This window comes from Medicago truncatula, chromosome 2 (genome assembly GCF_003473485.1).
Source record: "Medicago truncatula cultivar Jemalong A17 chromosome 2, MtrunA17r5.0-ANR, whole genome shotgun sequence".
Lineage (NCBI taxonomy): Eukaryota > Viridiplantae > Streptophyta > Magnoliopsida > Fabales > Fabaceae > Medicago > Medicago truncatula.
Window position 1 is genome coordinate 44,148,464 of NC_053043.1, and position 17,099 is coordinate 44,165,562.

General features: G+C 32.4%; 2 protein-coding genes across 6 annotated transcripts; one reads left to right on the plus strand and one right to left on the minus strand.

The window, feature by feature from the left end:
- The first annotated feature begins 624 nt into the window (after nt 1-624).
- LOC25487591 (uncharacterized) lies at nt 625-1,130 on the plus strand. Its single transcript, XM_013609567.3, has one exon. The coding sequence runs from the start codon at nt 706-708 to the stop codon at nt 976-978; it is 273 nt and encodes a 90-aa protein (XP_013465021.1). The 5' UTR covers nt 625-705; the 3' UTR covers nt 979-1,130.
- On the minus strand, nt 922-17,099 carry LOC25487592 (uncharacterized). 5 transcript variants are annotated; one of them, XM_039830764.1, is made up of 14 exons: nt 16,771-17,098; nt 16,606-16,662; nt 12,927-15,772; nt 12,321-12,569; nt 11,521-12,243; nt 10,478-11,287; nt 9,040-9,780; nt 8,022-8,852; nt 6,842-7,582; nt 5,806-6,621; nt 3,745-4,488; nt 2,835-3,659; nt 2,143-2,206; nt 922-1,226 (listed from the first exon to the last, which is right to left on the minus strand). In XM_039830764.1, exons 3-13 carry the CDS (start codon nt 15,726-15,728, stop codon nt 2,174-2,176), a joined length of 9,315 nt encoding a protein of 3,104 aa, XP_039686698.1. In that variant the 5' UTR covers nt 15,729-15,772; nt 16,606-16,662; nt 16,771-17,098; the 3' UTR covers nt 922-1,226; nt 2,143-2,173. The 5 variants fall into 5 exon arrangements, with proteins under 5 accessions (XP_039686698.1, XP_039686699.1, XP_024632439.2 ...); XM_039830765.1 differs by having other exon boundaries at nt 8,022-8,840; nt 16,767-17,098; XM_024776671.2 differs by having other exon boundaries at nt 16,767-17,098.

The window sequence follows — 17,099 nt, forward strand, 5'->3', positions numbered from 1 at the left end:
ATGAAGTGTCATCTCTAATTGAGTCTAGTTATAACAATTCTCATCTTGATCTGAGAGATAAGCTAATTTGGTTGCTCATGAACTTGCTAAGGCAGCCAATATACACCGCTAGCTCTCAAGATTATTTTGATATCCTCACATGTCTTGATGCCACTTTATTTTATGAAATGGGTTAGTTTTTTGATGTAAAATCAAAATAAATTCTAAAAGGTAAATTTATAAATCCATAAAAAAATTCATAAAAGAAAGTAAAATATTTGATTGATATTTTCATTTTAGAAGGTTAATTCTAAAAGGTCAAATTTTTCTTCCCTAAAAAATAAAATGGCACATACAACTGTTTGAAATGTACACCACAATGGCACATACAAATGAACAAAATATACGTGTGTGACACATCTGTCATATAGACATGTGGTCCCAAAAATTGAGAATACACTGAATTTGATTCTGAAGCTTTTATTTACCACTTATCATAAGATAACAAAACCATTGGTTTCCGCCAATACCATTAGCTAGCTACCTCATCATGCCACTGGTTTTCCCAAACTTTTGGCCGGTTTCCTCTATTTAGTAATCTTCACACACAATCACATATCAGTATCTAAAATACATCTTCACTCAATTGCACAATCAAGCAAGAGAAACTTCTTCAATTTCCTACAGATTACCCTATATTCAACCAGAATTTTTAATTATTTCAATATGAGTTCATCAATCAAAATTTGGACAGTTGCAGCTAGTGTTGGAGTTGTGGAAGCCTTGAAAGACCAAGGCTTATGTAGGTGGAATTGTGCTTTAAGATCAGCTCAACATCATGTTAAACATCATTTCAGATCTTTGTCTCAAGCAAGGAAGGTTTCTACCTCTAATTCATATGCTATGGTTTCTAGTAGATTAAAGGAACAAAAAGCAAAGCAATCAGAGGAATCTTTGAGAACAGTCATGTACTTAAGCTGTTGGGGTCCCAACAATTAGAGCCATCAAGGGCTATTAGGAAGAAAGAAAAAAAAAATTGTATCTGGAATCATAGTGATCAGTGTAGTATAGTATCCAAAATTAATTGTCCACTATTGTGACATATATTGATGTAAATTTTGATAAATGGAAAATATAAGCGTTTATTGATATATTGGTATGTCAATAAACCCCTTGTCAATCTTATCAATCTTCTTGACCAGCTGCATTAGTCAATCCTTCTTCCTCAATATTGCTTTCATTTTCATCTTAAAACCACACCAAAAGAACACAATTACACAATGTTTATACAATGACCAATTTAATGTAACCAAACTTCAGTTACAGAGATTATATTATATTAGAGATGCATTATGATTTATGCACAGTTACAAAAGACAAGAGATTATATAATGCATTATTTAATGTAATCTCTAATATTACACTAATGAGCAAAGTTACAAAAGACAAGGGAATTCAAAACATAGAAAAGAATGCATTATGCAAACTCCTATTAATATTACTTTAAATCACAACTGCCTTAAAATATGACACCTGAGCTGACATGAAGTCACAACAAACAAGTGAAAACTTGGAATTTTTCCTAATATATTTTAAGTATTCTTTCAAAGGGAATCAAACTAGTGATTATGTGTGCAGGTTCTTATCATATCAGTAAATCACTAAACTGTAAGCACTTTAGTTCACAACATGCTCTAGCCTAGAATAGTTCAGAAAATGTAATTTGTCAGTGGATAATTTTCACCAAAAATTTTAACATTCTGAAGCATTTATTCACAAATTGATCTATAGCATACTTCATGTCAGTTTCATTAGCTGTTGCAGCTACAAATCAGAATCCATTTCGGATAAAATCAAAGTGCAAAGCAGAGAAAATCATAAAATCAAATAAGCTCAATGCAGAAAGATTCAGGAATGGAACAGAATCTTGCACAAAAATCATCTGAATCACACGGGGGACAGGAAAAAGTGGAAGTGAAAACTTTTGCTGTTAAAACCTAAAACACAATCTCCAAAAGACAACATCAAAAAGAACAAGCAAACAGACCACAAATGGAAAATTGGTACTATATTTTCTCCACAAAAAGTTGAACCATTTTGGTGTAAGAGTATGCTTTTATCATCCTTGTTGAACCAAATTACATATCGTGTGTTCTGGCATACCTTGCAAATATGAGGATATATGATGGTCTCATCACTCAACGTATTGACTAGAATGTGGGACTTCCTGTCGACAAATAGTTAACATTAATTAACAAATACATCAACCCCTAAATAATATATGTATGAACATCTTTGGTCTGAAACATAATATAACGTTGAAATCGTAGATTGTAAATAAATTTTAAGATAAAGTCTGATACATATTTTTAAAATGACTTGACAGTTATGATAGTTTGATCTTGCTTTCTAAAAAAAAAAATTAGTTTGATTATCATACCGTCGGGTTTTTTTTTAAGATAAAAGTGACTTATTCAACGTAAATATAGAAGGCAGTATCTCTTTCTCCATTACTATGTAATAGTATGTTTCATTAGAATTACAAAATAAAAAAAGAAGTATGTTTCATTAGACTTTTTTTGTAAATAGAAAAGGAGTTAAAGCCCTTTTATTAGATAATTTTGTTTAGCCAATTAAATCTCAAACTTTCTTGGATAAGGAAAATATAGTAGAATGAACAAAAAAACTAATTAATGGATGTAGATATTTAATTTTCTTTTCAGGAACTTTGAAACTTTGTAGTAAATCCATAATTAATTTCAAAGTCACCGTCCAAACATGCACCAAATTAATATTGTGAGCCTTGTTTAATTAAGTGAATAATAAAGTAAACAATTTTCATAAATATTGTGTACCTTTTCTATGAACATTTGTTCAATAGTTGTGTTAAGATCACCTTTCCATCGCATATTTTCTTCTCCCATATTAATTTTTGTGACGCATGGTGCTACTGTGAGTGCAGATGAGAAGATCTTCATTTGAGAACATCCTATAACGATGAAACTGTACAAAGATGGGAAAATGAATGCTTGTTTCCCATAGCAGAAGCTTCTCAAACTTGACAGCGAAGAAAATTCCAAGTATTCCAAGTTTTCAAATATGATGTTTTCCTCTGCTTTTTCATCATCAATCTTCATGACATCCAACATCTTCTCACAATTCTTTATTTTTAATGTTTGGAGTTGAACTAAGCTTTTCGCTGTTGAAGATGTTATCAAATAGATCAGCTCTTTGCAGTTGTCCACTTCCAAATAGGTTAAATTTGTGAAAGATGTCGCCGATGGTACCAAGCTTATCAAACTTGGACAATTCACTACATATAAGTTTTCAAGATGTTGTAGAAGAGGATGGTCCAATGGAAAGTCTTCCTGCCAGACGTGCTTGAGCTTTTCCAAATCAAAAAGAATCAACATTCTTATTTGATTTAACATTTGCTTACTGAGATAAGCTGTGGTTACTTTAGTAGGGAACAATGTTTCAAAAGAACTATTACGCACTTGAAATGTTTCAAGATTAGGAAATATTGTATGGAAATCATTCAGAAGAATGGTTGGTGTTTCATCGAAGCATTCTAAACGAAGAAATTTTACTTCATGAAAGATATTTTCTTGACAATAACCATTCAATATCCCCAACATATCTGTGCCATTTACTGCCAAATCCTCCAGGTTGGGGCTCAACTGAAAAATAAACATCCAAAATAAAAATAAATACTAACGTATTATTACACGGACAGATAAAGAAAAAAAAAATGGTGGGATTTACCTTTTCAATGCAAAACAGAGCTTGTTGAACTAGCATGTCCTGATTTTCATCAATCGAGTAAGGTTGTTGCAAGTCTGAATTGTCAAAAGAAAACATTCTTAATGCTTCACAACAATATACATTCAAAGTCTTCAATGAAGGGCAATCTAAAGTATGCTTTCCTTGATAGAAACTCTTAAGATTTGTCAAATGATACAACATCATAACTTTCAATTGGGGAAAATTAAAATTAATCTCCATTGATCCAGCTTCTTCCATTGCAACAATTTCATTGACTTCGCAAGACATTAACTTAAGCATTTCAAGATGTCCAAGATCTAGACATAGTGAATATGGAAAGATATATAACAAGCTTTGGCACATAGAAACATCCACCTTGCATAAGTTTCCAAAGCTGATAATTTCATGAGGATCCTCGTTCCATACGTGTTTTAATTTGGGTAAGCTAGACAAAGTTAAACTTTTCAATTGAGTGCTTCGTTTAATCATTATTTCTTGTGACTTCAAACCTTTCACATCAAACACTGCTTCTAATGAATCACAATCTTTTACTTCTAGTTCTTCCAGTGTCTGTAGCACTTGCATTACATTTGATGGAAAAAGTACATGTGATAAAAAATCACACCTTTCCACCACAAGATGTTTCAAATTGCAGAACACGTTGTGATGAAGTTGACCATACCACAAATCCTTTAGCTCGGGATAGTCGGACAAGGCTAAGTACTTGAATTTACTAAATGCAACCTGATCATTCAAAAGAATAAATCAAAAGACAAATCAAAATTGCTTTAATTAATCAAAAACTCTAGTCGTCATCTCTGTCTTTCACACACATCACTATTCTCTGTTGCATTTTTTAACAATTTTCATCTCCTTCAACCTTACTATTTTTTCTTACTTCCCACTAAATTTTTAAAGAGGTATCTTTCACTGAAAAGCTCATACTTTTCTCATCTAGGTAACTTTCGATCTTCATCACTTCGATTTGAAAACTTGATCACAAAATGAAAAGTTTCTTCTTCAAAGGAGAAATATAAATCTGCTCTAGAAGTGCAAAACCAAAGCAACATGAAGAAGAAGAAGAACCCAGCTTCAGAGAGAAAGAGCATAGATTCATAATTGCAAAATTTAGAGTTTGAAGGATTTGTATATTCTTATCAAATCAGAATATTTATCTAAATTTTCACTTCTTTATTAGAAAATTAGAACATTGTTAATGGTTATTTGATATGTTTATGGTTCTGTTGGTCTGAGTCGGTAACAGTGATTGTTATATGCACAAAACCAAGTTTAGACTGAGAAAGTTCTTTTTTTACTAAACTTGATTCATGTGTAACAGGCAATATGGACCAAAAATGTAGAGCAAATTTGGATTTGAGGGGTGTAGAAAATGACCTATGTGATATTTAGTGAGCAAAGAAAATTAAAGAAGTGATATTTCTTGAGACATTGTTTCGCTATATATATAATATAATAGCTCTAAATACAATTGTTTGTTATTAATGAATTAAGAAATTTCCAATCACATCCAAAAAATTGATTTTACCAACAAATGACAAAAATACCTTTAATATGAAATACATTTATAAGCTATAAGTTATCTTAATAATCTTGTCAGACCGACTCTTGCCAAACTGACTCTTAGGTTATGTTTGGATATTTTAAAACGAACGAAATAGATCGGAACGAAATAGAATGGAGTGGGATGGAGCGGAACGGAATAAAATAGAGTTTCCATTCCACTGTTTGAGTATTCTACGGAGGAAGGGAAGGGAACAAACTCTCTATTCCATTGTTTGGAAAACGGACAAAATGAAATAAATTATACTTTTTATTCCATTTTTACCCTTATTTAAAAATACTATCATATATAGCATTATTAATAAAAAAATAAAAAAAAAAGTAGACAAAAAATGTTTAATTTTGTTTGTAAAATTTGTCCATCACGTTACCCCCCACCATCTACAATACAATTTTCCACCTTCAAAATGATCATGATCTAGATAGATAGTCTTAAACTATCCCAAAGCAAATAAATTGGTGGATGAAAGTAAAACATACCTTGTCATCAAATAGTTTCTTTACAGTTCGGTTGACGTCACCCTCCCAGTGATTTCCTTCATCAGTTTGTACATTATGAAGATTTTCTGTGTTGGCCACTCCCAATGAAAAAAGTTCCATTCGAGGACATTCTTTGATGACTACAACTTCCAGCAACGGGAACATAATGGGGCATGGGCATGAGCAAAATCGACTGAGTCTTTGTAAAGAAATTAGTTCTAGAGTTTGTAAACTGCAAAATACAATCCCGTTTGTCTCATCTTTACCGTTCACTATATCCTCAAGCCAATTACACATTTTAATCTTCATTGTTGTGAGTTTGGCAAGACTCTTTGCTGTTGAGTGTGTTATCAAATTTATCAACCCATGGCAATTTGTTACCTCCAAATAGGTCACGTAACTAAAGGTAACTGAGGGTGGAACCAAATTTGTCAGACTGGAACACTGATAAACATAAATGCTTTCAAGAAACTGTAGAACTGGGTCCATTTGAAAACCTTCTTTGCATATGCATCGAAGCTTGGTCAGGTTCCGTAATTTCAACTCTCTAAATCGTGGGCTAATTTGAGTTTCCTTTTTTGTTCTTATGATTTGTTCGCCTTGGAATATCTCTGTGAATAAACACCATTCGACTAACAAGCTTACTGAATTAGGAACATTTTTCAGGAACCAATGTGGAAAATTAGCTTCGTCATTGTAGATTCCGCACACAGTAATGTGTTTCATGTTGTTTAATTGAACCCCTGAAAATTGGCTCTGCAATATCATGCGAAAATCTTTATTGTTCAAGGACAAACTCTCCACATTGGCAAGTACCTGTTGCAAAAACTATATTAAAACAAAACATTCTGCTTCAAAAATTTTAAAACAATTAAAAATGTTCTATCTGTAGTAAGTAGAATAATAACTCCAAAATAAATTATCAATTATAAAAAGAAATATTGAATAACTTATCTTCAGATTAACATAACATTGAAAGAGTTAAAACGTGTGCATGTATATTTAGAGCAAGGATGATATTTAACGCTATCCCTACCTCTTCAATCACAAAAAGGGGTTGATATTGAGATATATTGACCTCATCATTTGTGGAGCTTTCTTGGTGTATCAAAGGTTCTGCCTTAAATAGCTCTATTTTTGGACATCCGAACAACTTGATCATTTTCAATGATTTACATTGAAGAGAATGAACTCCAACAAAGAATGCCTTAAGTTTGGTCAAGAAATTAAGTTCAATGGATGTCAAATGAGGAAACACAAATTTAACCATTTCATCTGTTCCTTCTTCCTTGGCAACAATTTCTTCAATCCCACAGTTACTGACTAGAAGACATTGAAGTTGCATCATATCTTTAGCCAGTGAGAGTGGAAAGAGGCTTATCAAGTTCTCACATCCCACAACAGATACATCACTTAAATTTTGAAACCTCATAGTGTAATGTGGATCCTCTTTCCATACATGCTTCAGTTTTGGAAGATTAGATAGTTTTAATTTCTTCAATTGACTAGAATTTTGCACAACAACTTCTTTCGGAGATTCACCTCTCAAATCAAAAACTGCTTCTAATGAATTACAATCTTCGACCTCTAATTCTTCCAAGTTCATCAGTACTTCTAACAAGTTAGGTTGAAGGAGCACATTGGATAAAAAATCACATTTATGGACCACTAGATACTTCAAACTCCTAAATGCTTTATACTCAAGTCGACCATACCACAACTCTTTTAACTCGGGATATTCAGATAGTTTTAAATGCTTGAAACTACCAAATCCCACCTGCAAAAACAATTGTATTTCATGTTAGTTCACACAAAAGTAGTAGTAAAATATAGTGCAGAAGCAGATATCCCCTACCAAAAGTGAAAAACTAAAAACGTTGAGCCAATATCCTCAAGCAAATCATCATCATTTATTTATTTATTTATTCATTTATATTATAAGGTGAAATAGAAGGTGAAACTGTTCCTTTGAGTTAGGAGGCTCAAAAAGGCTCTCAACTCATTGGGGGTGTGAATATGAAAATGAAGTAAAAAATACTCATCAGCACGAGATTCCTAACCAAGGACATTTTCAAATAGTTATTTTTAAGATATAGAATAGAATGATGAAAAATACTACAAAAACAGGCCAGAAAAGATCCAACTAATGCCCATACAGGGATGTTATCCCAAAACCAAAATGTTGATTCTGTATTGTAATGTAAAGTAAAACATACCTTGTCATCAAACAATTTCGTTACGGTTACATTGAGGTCGCCCTCCCAATGATTTCCGTCATCAGTTTGTACATTTTGAAGACTTGTTGTGTTGATAACTCCCAATGAAAAAAGTTCCATTCGAGGACATTCTTTGACAACTACAACTTCCAGCAACGGAAACTTAATGGGGCATGGGCATGAGCAAAATCGACAAAGCCTTTGTAAAGAAATTAGTTCTAGATATTGTAAACTGCAAAATGCAATCTCGTTTGTCCCATCTTCTTTACCGTTCACTATATCCTCAAGCCAATTACACATTTTAATCTTCATTGTTGTGAGTTTGATAAAGCTCTTTGCTGTTGAGTGTGTTATCAAATTTTTCAACCCATTGCAGTTTGTTACCTCTAAATAGGTCATGTAACTGAAGGTAACAGAGGATGGAACCAACTTTGTCAGACTGGAACACTTAGAAACAATTAATCTTTCAAGAAAATGTAAAACGGGGTCCATCTGAAATCCTTCTTTGCATATACATTGAAGCTTGCTCAGGTGCCATAAGTCCAACTGTTTGAGTTGCGGCCTAATTTGAGTTTCCTTTTCAGTTCTAATGATTTGTTCGCCTTGGAATATGTCCGTGAAGGAACTCCACTGGACCAACAAGCTTTCGGAATTAGGAACATTTTTCAGGAACCAATATGGAAAAGTAGATTCTTCATTGTAGAACTCACACACGGCAATGTGTCTGATGTTGTTGAATTGAACCCCTGAATACTGGCTCTGCAATATCATGCCAAAATCTTTACTGTTCAAGTTCAAATTCTCCACATTAGCAAGTACCTGTTGCAAAAACTAAATCAAAATAAAACATTTTGCTTCTATATTTTTAAAACAATAAAAAATATTCTATTTGTGATAATAGAATAATAACTCAAGTTAATTATCAATTATAATAGACATGTTGAATAATTTATTTTCAAATTAACAAACATTGAAAAACAGCTCAAATTTGTACATGTATATTTAACGCTACCCATACCTCTTCAATCACAAAGAGAGGTTGATATTTTGAGATATTGAGCTCATCATTTCTTGAGCTTTCTTGTTGTCTCAAAGGTTCTTCCTTAAATAGATCTATTCTTGGACATCTGAACAACTTGATTGTTTTCAAAGATTTACATTGAAGAGAATGAGCCCCAACAAAGAATGTCTTAAGTTTGGGCAAATCTTCAAGTGTGATGGATGTTAAATGAGGAAACACAAACTTAACTATCTCACATGTTCCTTCGTCCTTGGCAACGATTTCTTGAATCCCACAGTTACTTACTTTCAGACTTTGAAGTTGCATTATATCTCTAGCCACTGAGAGTGGAAAGAGGCTTATCAAACTTTCACATTCCTTAACATATACATCATTTATATTTTGAAACCTCATAGTGTAATGTGGATCCTCCTTCCATACATGCTTCAATTTTGGAAGATTAGATAGTTTTAATTTCTTCAATTGAGTAGAATTCCGCTCAACAATTTCTTCTGCAAATTCACCTTTCAAATCAAAAACTGCTTCTAATGAATTACAATCCTCCACATCTAATTCTTCCAGGTTCATCAGCACTTCTAGTAAGTTAGGTTGAAAGAGAACATAGGATAAAAAATCACATTTATGAACCACTAGATACTTCAAACTCCTAAATGTGTTTTGCTCAAGCTGACCATACCACAAGTCTTTTAACTCGGGATATTCAGATAGGTTAAAATGCTTGAAACTACCAAATGCCACCTATAAAAACAATTGTATTGCGAGTTAGTTTAAACAAACGTAGTAGTAAAAATATAATGCATGTACAAAATAGTTTTTTACACACTAATTATTGTAAAACTACATTTAAAAATTCTATTCATTTTAAATTAAGGATAGTAATAATAATTTTCTCTAACAATAAATTTTAAATTTAGTCCAGTCAAAAGAAATATTAGTATTTGGTAGTTAGTGGGTAGATTGTTAGTAGATAAATGCTCTATATATAGGATGTAATCACCTATAACACGACTTTAAGTTTTTTCTCTTCTTTCCGTGGATTTAATGTTTCTCAACATTATTTTTTTAACAAACCTAAAAAGTATGCTATTATTAAGCATTAGTAAGCTATAAGTTCACATATTAAACTATTATATGGTGTTTTGTTTTATAAATAACCACCTCTGTTTTTTTCCAAAATGATAATTTATATTATCATTATATTTTTCTAAACGCTAAATTTTCTTTCAATTGAAGTGCTTTATATATACTAGTGTTGGACGAGCTAACACTAGTATATTGCGATATACTTTTAAAATCTCCAAATAGTTGTTTTTCCACAAAGTTTCTAACATTGTAAATTAAAAATCAACTATTATTCATCCAAAGAAAACAAAAGAAAATAGAAACCCAAATCATTATATTGTTACACAAGAAGTAAAGTGGTAAATAAACATACCTTATCTTTAAACATGTTGTATATTGTATCGTTTAAGTTTCCCTTCCAAAGCCATTTTGGATTATTTTCTGCAATTTTGACTTTTTGTAGAATTGGTGTACTTGTGCTTCCCGTTGAAAAAGTCTTCATGCGAGGACATTCCCTCACAATTACATTCTCCAACAATGGAAACTTCATGAAACACTTGCTAGAGCAAAATTTGATGATTCTGGGCAAACATTCCAATTTTAAAATTTGTAAACTTATAAAAGCAATGTCAACATTTTCTACTCCAGTAATTATTTCTTCAAGTGAATTGCAGTCTTCTATCTTCAGCAGTGTGAGCTTGTCCAAACTTCGCGCCGTAGGAGTTGTGAATATATATTTTAGCCCATTGCATTTTATTATCTCCAACTGCGTCAGATGATTAAGGGTGACAGAGGAAGGCATCAAATTTGTCAAACTAGGACAACTAAAAACATTTAAGCATTCAAGGAACTCAAGAACTTGGTCAATTTGGAATCCTTCCTCACATATATGTTGAAGTTCAGGTAATGCACTCAATGTGAGTGTTTTGATATGTGTGCGAGTCTTCTCACTTATTTCTCCTTTATCGCAGAATATCTTCTTGAAGCAACTCCGCTCAACAATTAGTTCTTCAAGAGTATGCACATTTTCAAGAAACCAATAAGGAAAGCTAGCATCTTCAGTGTCATAGCTACTCAAGCCAATACATGTCATTTTGCTAAAGAGGACACTTGAGTTTTGGGTTTGCAATATCATGTCGGCATCTTCCTGTACCATCATCAACAACTCCAAGTTTGGAATCACCTAAATCATATTTAAACAAAACGATGATTACTATTGACTAAAAGAATACAAATGTAAAAGAATTAAACATTTTAAAAAGTTTTTGGGTTGTCTTAAATTGTTCCAAATTTATAAATGAATACAAATGTAATAATTGTTTGGTATTTCAAAAGAATAACACCAGCTTTAAAAAAAAAAACACACACACACACACACACAGACAAGTCATGCAGAATATTTAATTTTATGCATACCTCTTCGGCAATGAAAAGTGGTTGTTTCGTTGAAACAGAGTGTTTATCATCTTGAAAATTTGACTTTTTTGTAGATAGAGTTCTGAACAAATTCAACTTTGTACAATCGGCAACATGAATTTTACTCAAACATGGACATAGCAGAGTATGATTTCTAGCATAGAAACCATTGAGTTTATGTAAGTTCCAAAGCAATAAAGTACTCAGTTGATTAAACTCAAATGTGGGAGCTGCATTCGCGCTAGATTCTTTCTCCTCTGCAACAATTTCTTTCATGTTTGCACAAGATTGTATAAGAAGTTCCTTGAGATGTGAACAACGAGTGGCTACGGAGAATGGTAATAGATATTCCAAGCTTCTACAACCATCTAGTTGTACATTTATTAGATTTTGAAAACTAAGAATTCCTTCAGGATCTCCACTCCATATCTTTTTCAACTCCCACAATCCATTTAAAGTAACTTCTTTCAAATGTGATGTATCATCTTCATTGTTATTTTCATTCAAAGTCAATTCAAATATCTCTTCAACTAAAGCACAATTTCTAACCTCCAACTTTTCTAGCTCAATATATGTTTTTTGCAATGAAGAAGGAAAAACCACCACAATTTTCTTGCAATTGTTCACTTGCAACATCTTCAATGTTTTAAATTGGTAATGCCATATTGTCTTCAAGTTGTCCATATCCTTCAATATGATTTTTTCTAATTTCAAAAAATGATCCTATGAATTCATGAATAACCATCATCAGTATAAATAATTATTTAAATTGCAAGCGGGAGATAGTAGAATTACCATACCTCTTTCAATGCATTATTTCTGTCTTTTTTAGCTATTATCTCCTCCATCATAGGACAATTACTTATTTCAAGGTGTTTGAGGTTCATAAAACTTTCAACCAAAGTAGAGGGGAATAAATACTTCAATCCAACACAATTATCGACAATCAAGCTAGTCAAGTTGCACATAGATTGATGATTGTCATCCCAAATTTGATTCAAATTGAGAAGTGAGCTCAATTTAAGGGTGTCCAAATTAGGAAATGCAACCTACATAAAAACAAATTAACAGAAATCATTAGTCTTATAATATGAAACATTGAAACAACATATAACTAATAGTATAATTAAAAAGTAAAAACTATGAAACAGTATGAAGTCTTCAAATACAAGAATCTATTTAAATATTTTTAAGAATAAAAACTAACTTATAACTAATAGTATGCTTATAATTTTTTGAATGACTTTTATTATCACATCTATTGTAGTTTCTTGGAAAAAATAAGCATTATAGTTTTTTTAACAGAAAATATTAATCTTGTTAATTTACTCAGTTGTTTTTTTCTTCACTAAACGTACCAATTTATATCATTTGTATCTAAAGAAGCTAAAAACAAAATAACATACCTGAGCATTGAAAAATGGTGTAGTAGAAGCATATGGCTCTAGACCTTGATACTTTTCCTTACTTCTATGATGTGTCAAATAATCAGAGGCGAAATTATCAAGTGTCTCCAAATGTTCTAAAGTTAAAGAACGCAATAGAAGAAACTCAATTTTTTCATCAGTGATATCATTATTTGCACTTGATTTGTTATCTCCGAACACTATCTCCTTCATAGAATTGCACTCGGAAACTTCAATCTTAGAAATGTGGGAAAGTTCTTTGACCATTTCATAGGAGAATAGATATTTTAATTGGACGCAATTTTTGACTTTGATAACACTGAGATTTCCAAAAGAAGTAATTGAAGGTTGACCATGACAAACATGCTCCAAGTTTTTAAGATTAAAAAGTACTAGTGTTTCCAAGATGGGAAAAGACACATGGATTTGATTCCTCTCTTTAGAGTCAACAATGTGCTTCAAGTTTGCATTATTTTGGAGGTGAAGATGTTTCAGAAATGGAAATCCTTCCCCATTTAGTTGATAAAGCACATTTTGAATTCCATCTACATCATCCAAGTACAAATTCTCAACGCATTTAATCAATGTTTTAATTCCGTGCTCCAAATGTATGTTTGTACCAAGTTTGAGCATCAATGTTTTTAAGGTTCCATCCATAATGTCAAACCAGTCCCATACATCTCCAATAGCTATTTTATATCTTTCCAGCTTCTCAAACATCAATTGCAAGTCCCTTGGCAACATCCAAGTCTCACGAACTTGTAATTCTAGAGCTGTCAAGTTGGTTAGTTTTCGAAGCTCGGCGAGACTAGCATTTTCATTTTGAACAGTTGAATTCACATCTTTCCAATTAAAAGAGGTATTTCCCATGTACAACTCCTCCAATTTAGTTAAACTTGATATGATGTTGGGTGGGACCACTTCTATTCCTGAATGGCTCAAATCAAGCATTTTCAATTGAGTCAATTTCCCTATTTCTCTTGGCAACTTGATCATTGAAGATTTCCCGAGTCTAAGAATTTCTAAATTTTGCAAAGCTTCTATTGCATCCATATTTTCCAAAATGCAAAAATCCAAAAATAATGTTTGAAGGTCTGTTAGCAACCTAAATGATGTGGGTAATGATGACAAGTTCAAGTATGTTAAATCTAGCACTCTAAGGCTTCTCATACCCTTAAAAAAAGTATCGGGGATTTCTAAAGATTGATTCTTACTGAACAAAGTGAAAAGCTTAATGTTTGGACAATCAATCGTTTGAAGAATCTCGTGCATATCACACCTATCCAGAATGATCTGCGTGCACCTTTTAAAAAAATCCTTGGTTGGCCATTCCTTATCAGATTGTTCTCTTAGAAGTACATGTTTGTCCCTACGTGCTACGGAGATAGCAAAATCACGAACAAAGTCGTGCATTTGGATATTTCCGTCTGTTTTAACTTCAAGCAAAAGACATCTTGCCTCCAAAGATTTGATTATTGTGTAAAGTCTGTTTCTTGCATCATCCATGACATTAATATGCTTCAATATGTCCAACCCCATTGCAACTTTCAGAAAGTACTCTATGTTTTCACCTATCGGTAATGCAAAAAGCAAGAAGAGAGCCCTCATTTCATCACTCTCCAATGAGTTGTAACTCAATTCCAAAGCAGAATAAGTTCCAGAGTCCATCTCTGTATGATCATTACTTTGTAATTTCCTTAATGCATCTTTCCAAGATTGAACATCCTTCTTATATTTCATTGCACACGCTACTGTCACTACCCTAAGAGGCAAACCTGCACATTTTTGGGCCACTTGAAACGGTACATCTTTCAAATTGCTATCTTTAACTGCATCCCCTACCATAAATTGAAATAAGCTCCATGTCTCCTTTTCGCTCATAAGTTCAACTTTGAAAGTGAAATCCTTTGGAACATCCATTTGCAGCAACACTTCTTGATTTCTGCATGTCATCAACAATTTGCAACCATTATGTTCATTACTATATGGAATCCCCACTGTTTTCAAATCAAGTATGGTCCATATGTTATCTAGAATGATAAGGATACTTTTCTCCAGCTTGATTCTTTGTCTTAGACGTTGTGCTCTGCCAAGAATAGTCTCCTCTTCGAATCGCAGACCCAAGAAATCTGCAATCTCCCCTTGAATTCTTTTAATGTCTGGATTTTTCGATACTTCTGCCTTAACCACTTTATCGAACAATTTATGTTCCTTGGCTATTTGAGCAACTTTCTCCACCAGAGTGGTCTTACCCACCCCACCCAACCCATAAACTCCAATGTTGTGTGAATTAAGATCTGCTAAAGCCTTCACAATGTCCTCCTTAAGCAACTCCCTTGTGTCGTACTTTTCACCATCTCTTGTTGAGGAGGAGGCTACTACATCTAGAGGGGGAAGGTAACCAACTTGATCAAAAATCCCTTTTCCGTGAACTTGAACAACATCTTTTGTAATTTTTCTGGCTTTCCTACCAAGTTGATGACGTAAAATCAAGTTGGGGAACGGCCATGCTGAGCACCTTACATTGGCACGACGAGGATCGTTTTGAAGCCCATTTGCCTTTTCAATGACCCCGTTCACTTTCTCTAACCAATTCAAAACATCCTTTTCAATTTCTTTACCATTTCCCCTTTCTCTGTCAACCGAATGGATCATTCTTTCTCTTGCAGCCTGAAGGCTTTCAACATTCTCCATTAACGTCTTGAAGTAACCTTTGTAGAATATCAAGTAACTTGCTTGACGTCCAATAGGCTCAACGGTATATTCTGCTATTTTTGCAACAACAGAAGTTAAAATTTCCATTGATTTTCTTTTCTTCTCGTCTTCCTTGTGACTTGAGTCAAAATCTGAAAGTAAAAGATGTTGTTTATAGTTGAGGGCAAAAGAAAAAAAGGGCAACATTTGAAAATGTGAGAAGACTAACACGCTACTCTTATTTTTGACCAAAAACTCTAATTATTAAATAGAGCATATGCTTTGGTTAGAATAAAAAAAAATAGACAAAATAAAATCCAAAAATAAAGGTAGATTGTGCAAATTGAATTTCATAACAATTATGTATAACCAATCAAAATTAAAGAACTTTTTTTTTAATAAAAGGATTAAATATATTTTTTATCTCTATAAAAAGATCGATTTTAGTTTTTGTGTCCCCAGAAAAATTATTTCCATCCCTTCATGTTTTAAAAGTATTGTTTTTATCCTATGTAAAATGAATTAAAAGTATTGTTTTTATCCTATGTTAAATGAAATGTGCTAATTTTTGTTTTGGTTCTTGCATAATTATTTTCCTTTGTTTTACACCGAACTCATGATTTCAAGTCCTAGGCATTTATTTTTATGTTTGATAAATACAATATAAAACATTTTAGTGTTCAACAAAATGTTTTCTGGTAGTCATGTGCTAACATTTTACCACCAAAAGTATTGGTTTAGACGACTACAGTCTACATGATTTTCCATAGACACAAAAATTAACGAATGTTGCATAATGATCGATATTAAAAATTACAAATTTATATTATAGGGATGAAATTAAGCAAATGAAAATAATTTAGAGTGACCTAAAGCAAGATTCAATCATTTCAGAGGAAATCAAAACATAATTAATCCTAAACCAAATTCTAATTAATAGCTTCAGTTAAGTATATTACATTTTACCATAGCATGAAGCTCTTACCTGCTAGATTATGAATCAATGGAACAACTGGTGCTATTGATGTGCAGAGTAAATGATCTGCAAAGAACAACAACAACAACAACAAAATATTAAAACAAACTTCAATCACAAATTGCAAAATTTTACTCTTTATTAGTGAAGGAAAACAAATAAATGTGTACCTACTACTCTCTATTAGTTGAAGAAACTCCAATATTTGAAATGAACAGAGAATATATATAAGATAACTTTCGTTCACTATTTTTGGGTTTTTTTTTTTTTTTGTTTTTGCAATAGGAATGGGAAAGTAGCAAAAAAGTGAAAGAAAAATTAATAAAACAGAAATAGTAAGAGATTAATTCAAGAATGAAAAGTGAAAGACAATGAGCAAAGGTATTTTTTGTTTCAGCTCAAGCTCAAGAGCAATAAACTGAGAGATGGGTTTCAGTTTCAGGTATTGAGGAACTATTGTTAATATGTTTGGATTTTGACTTGACCTCAATGAGTGGCTGTTA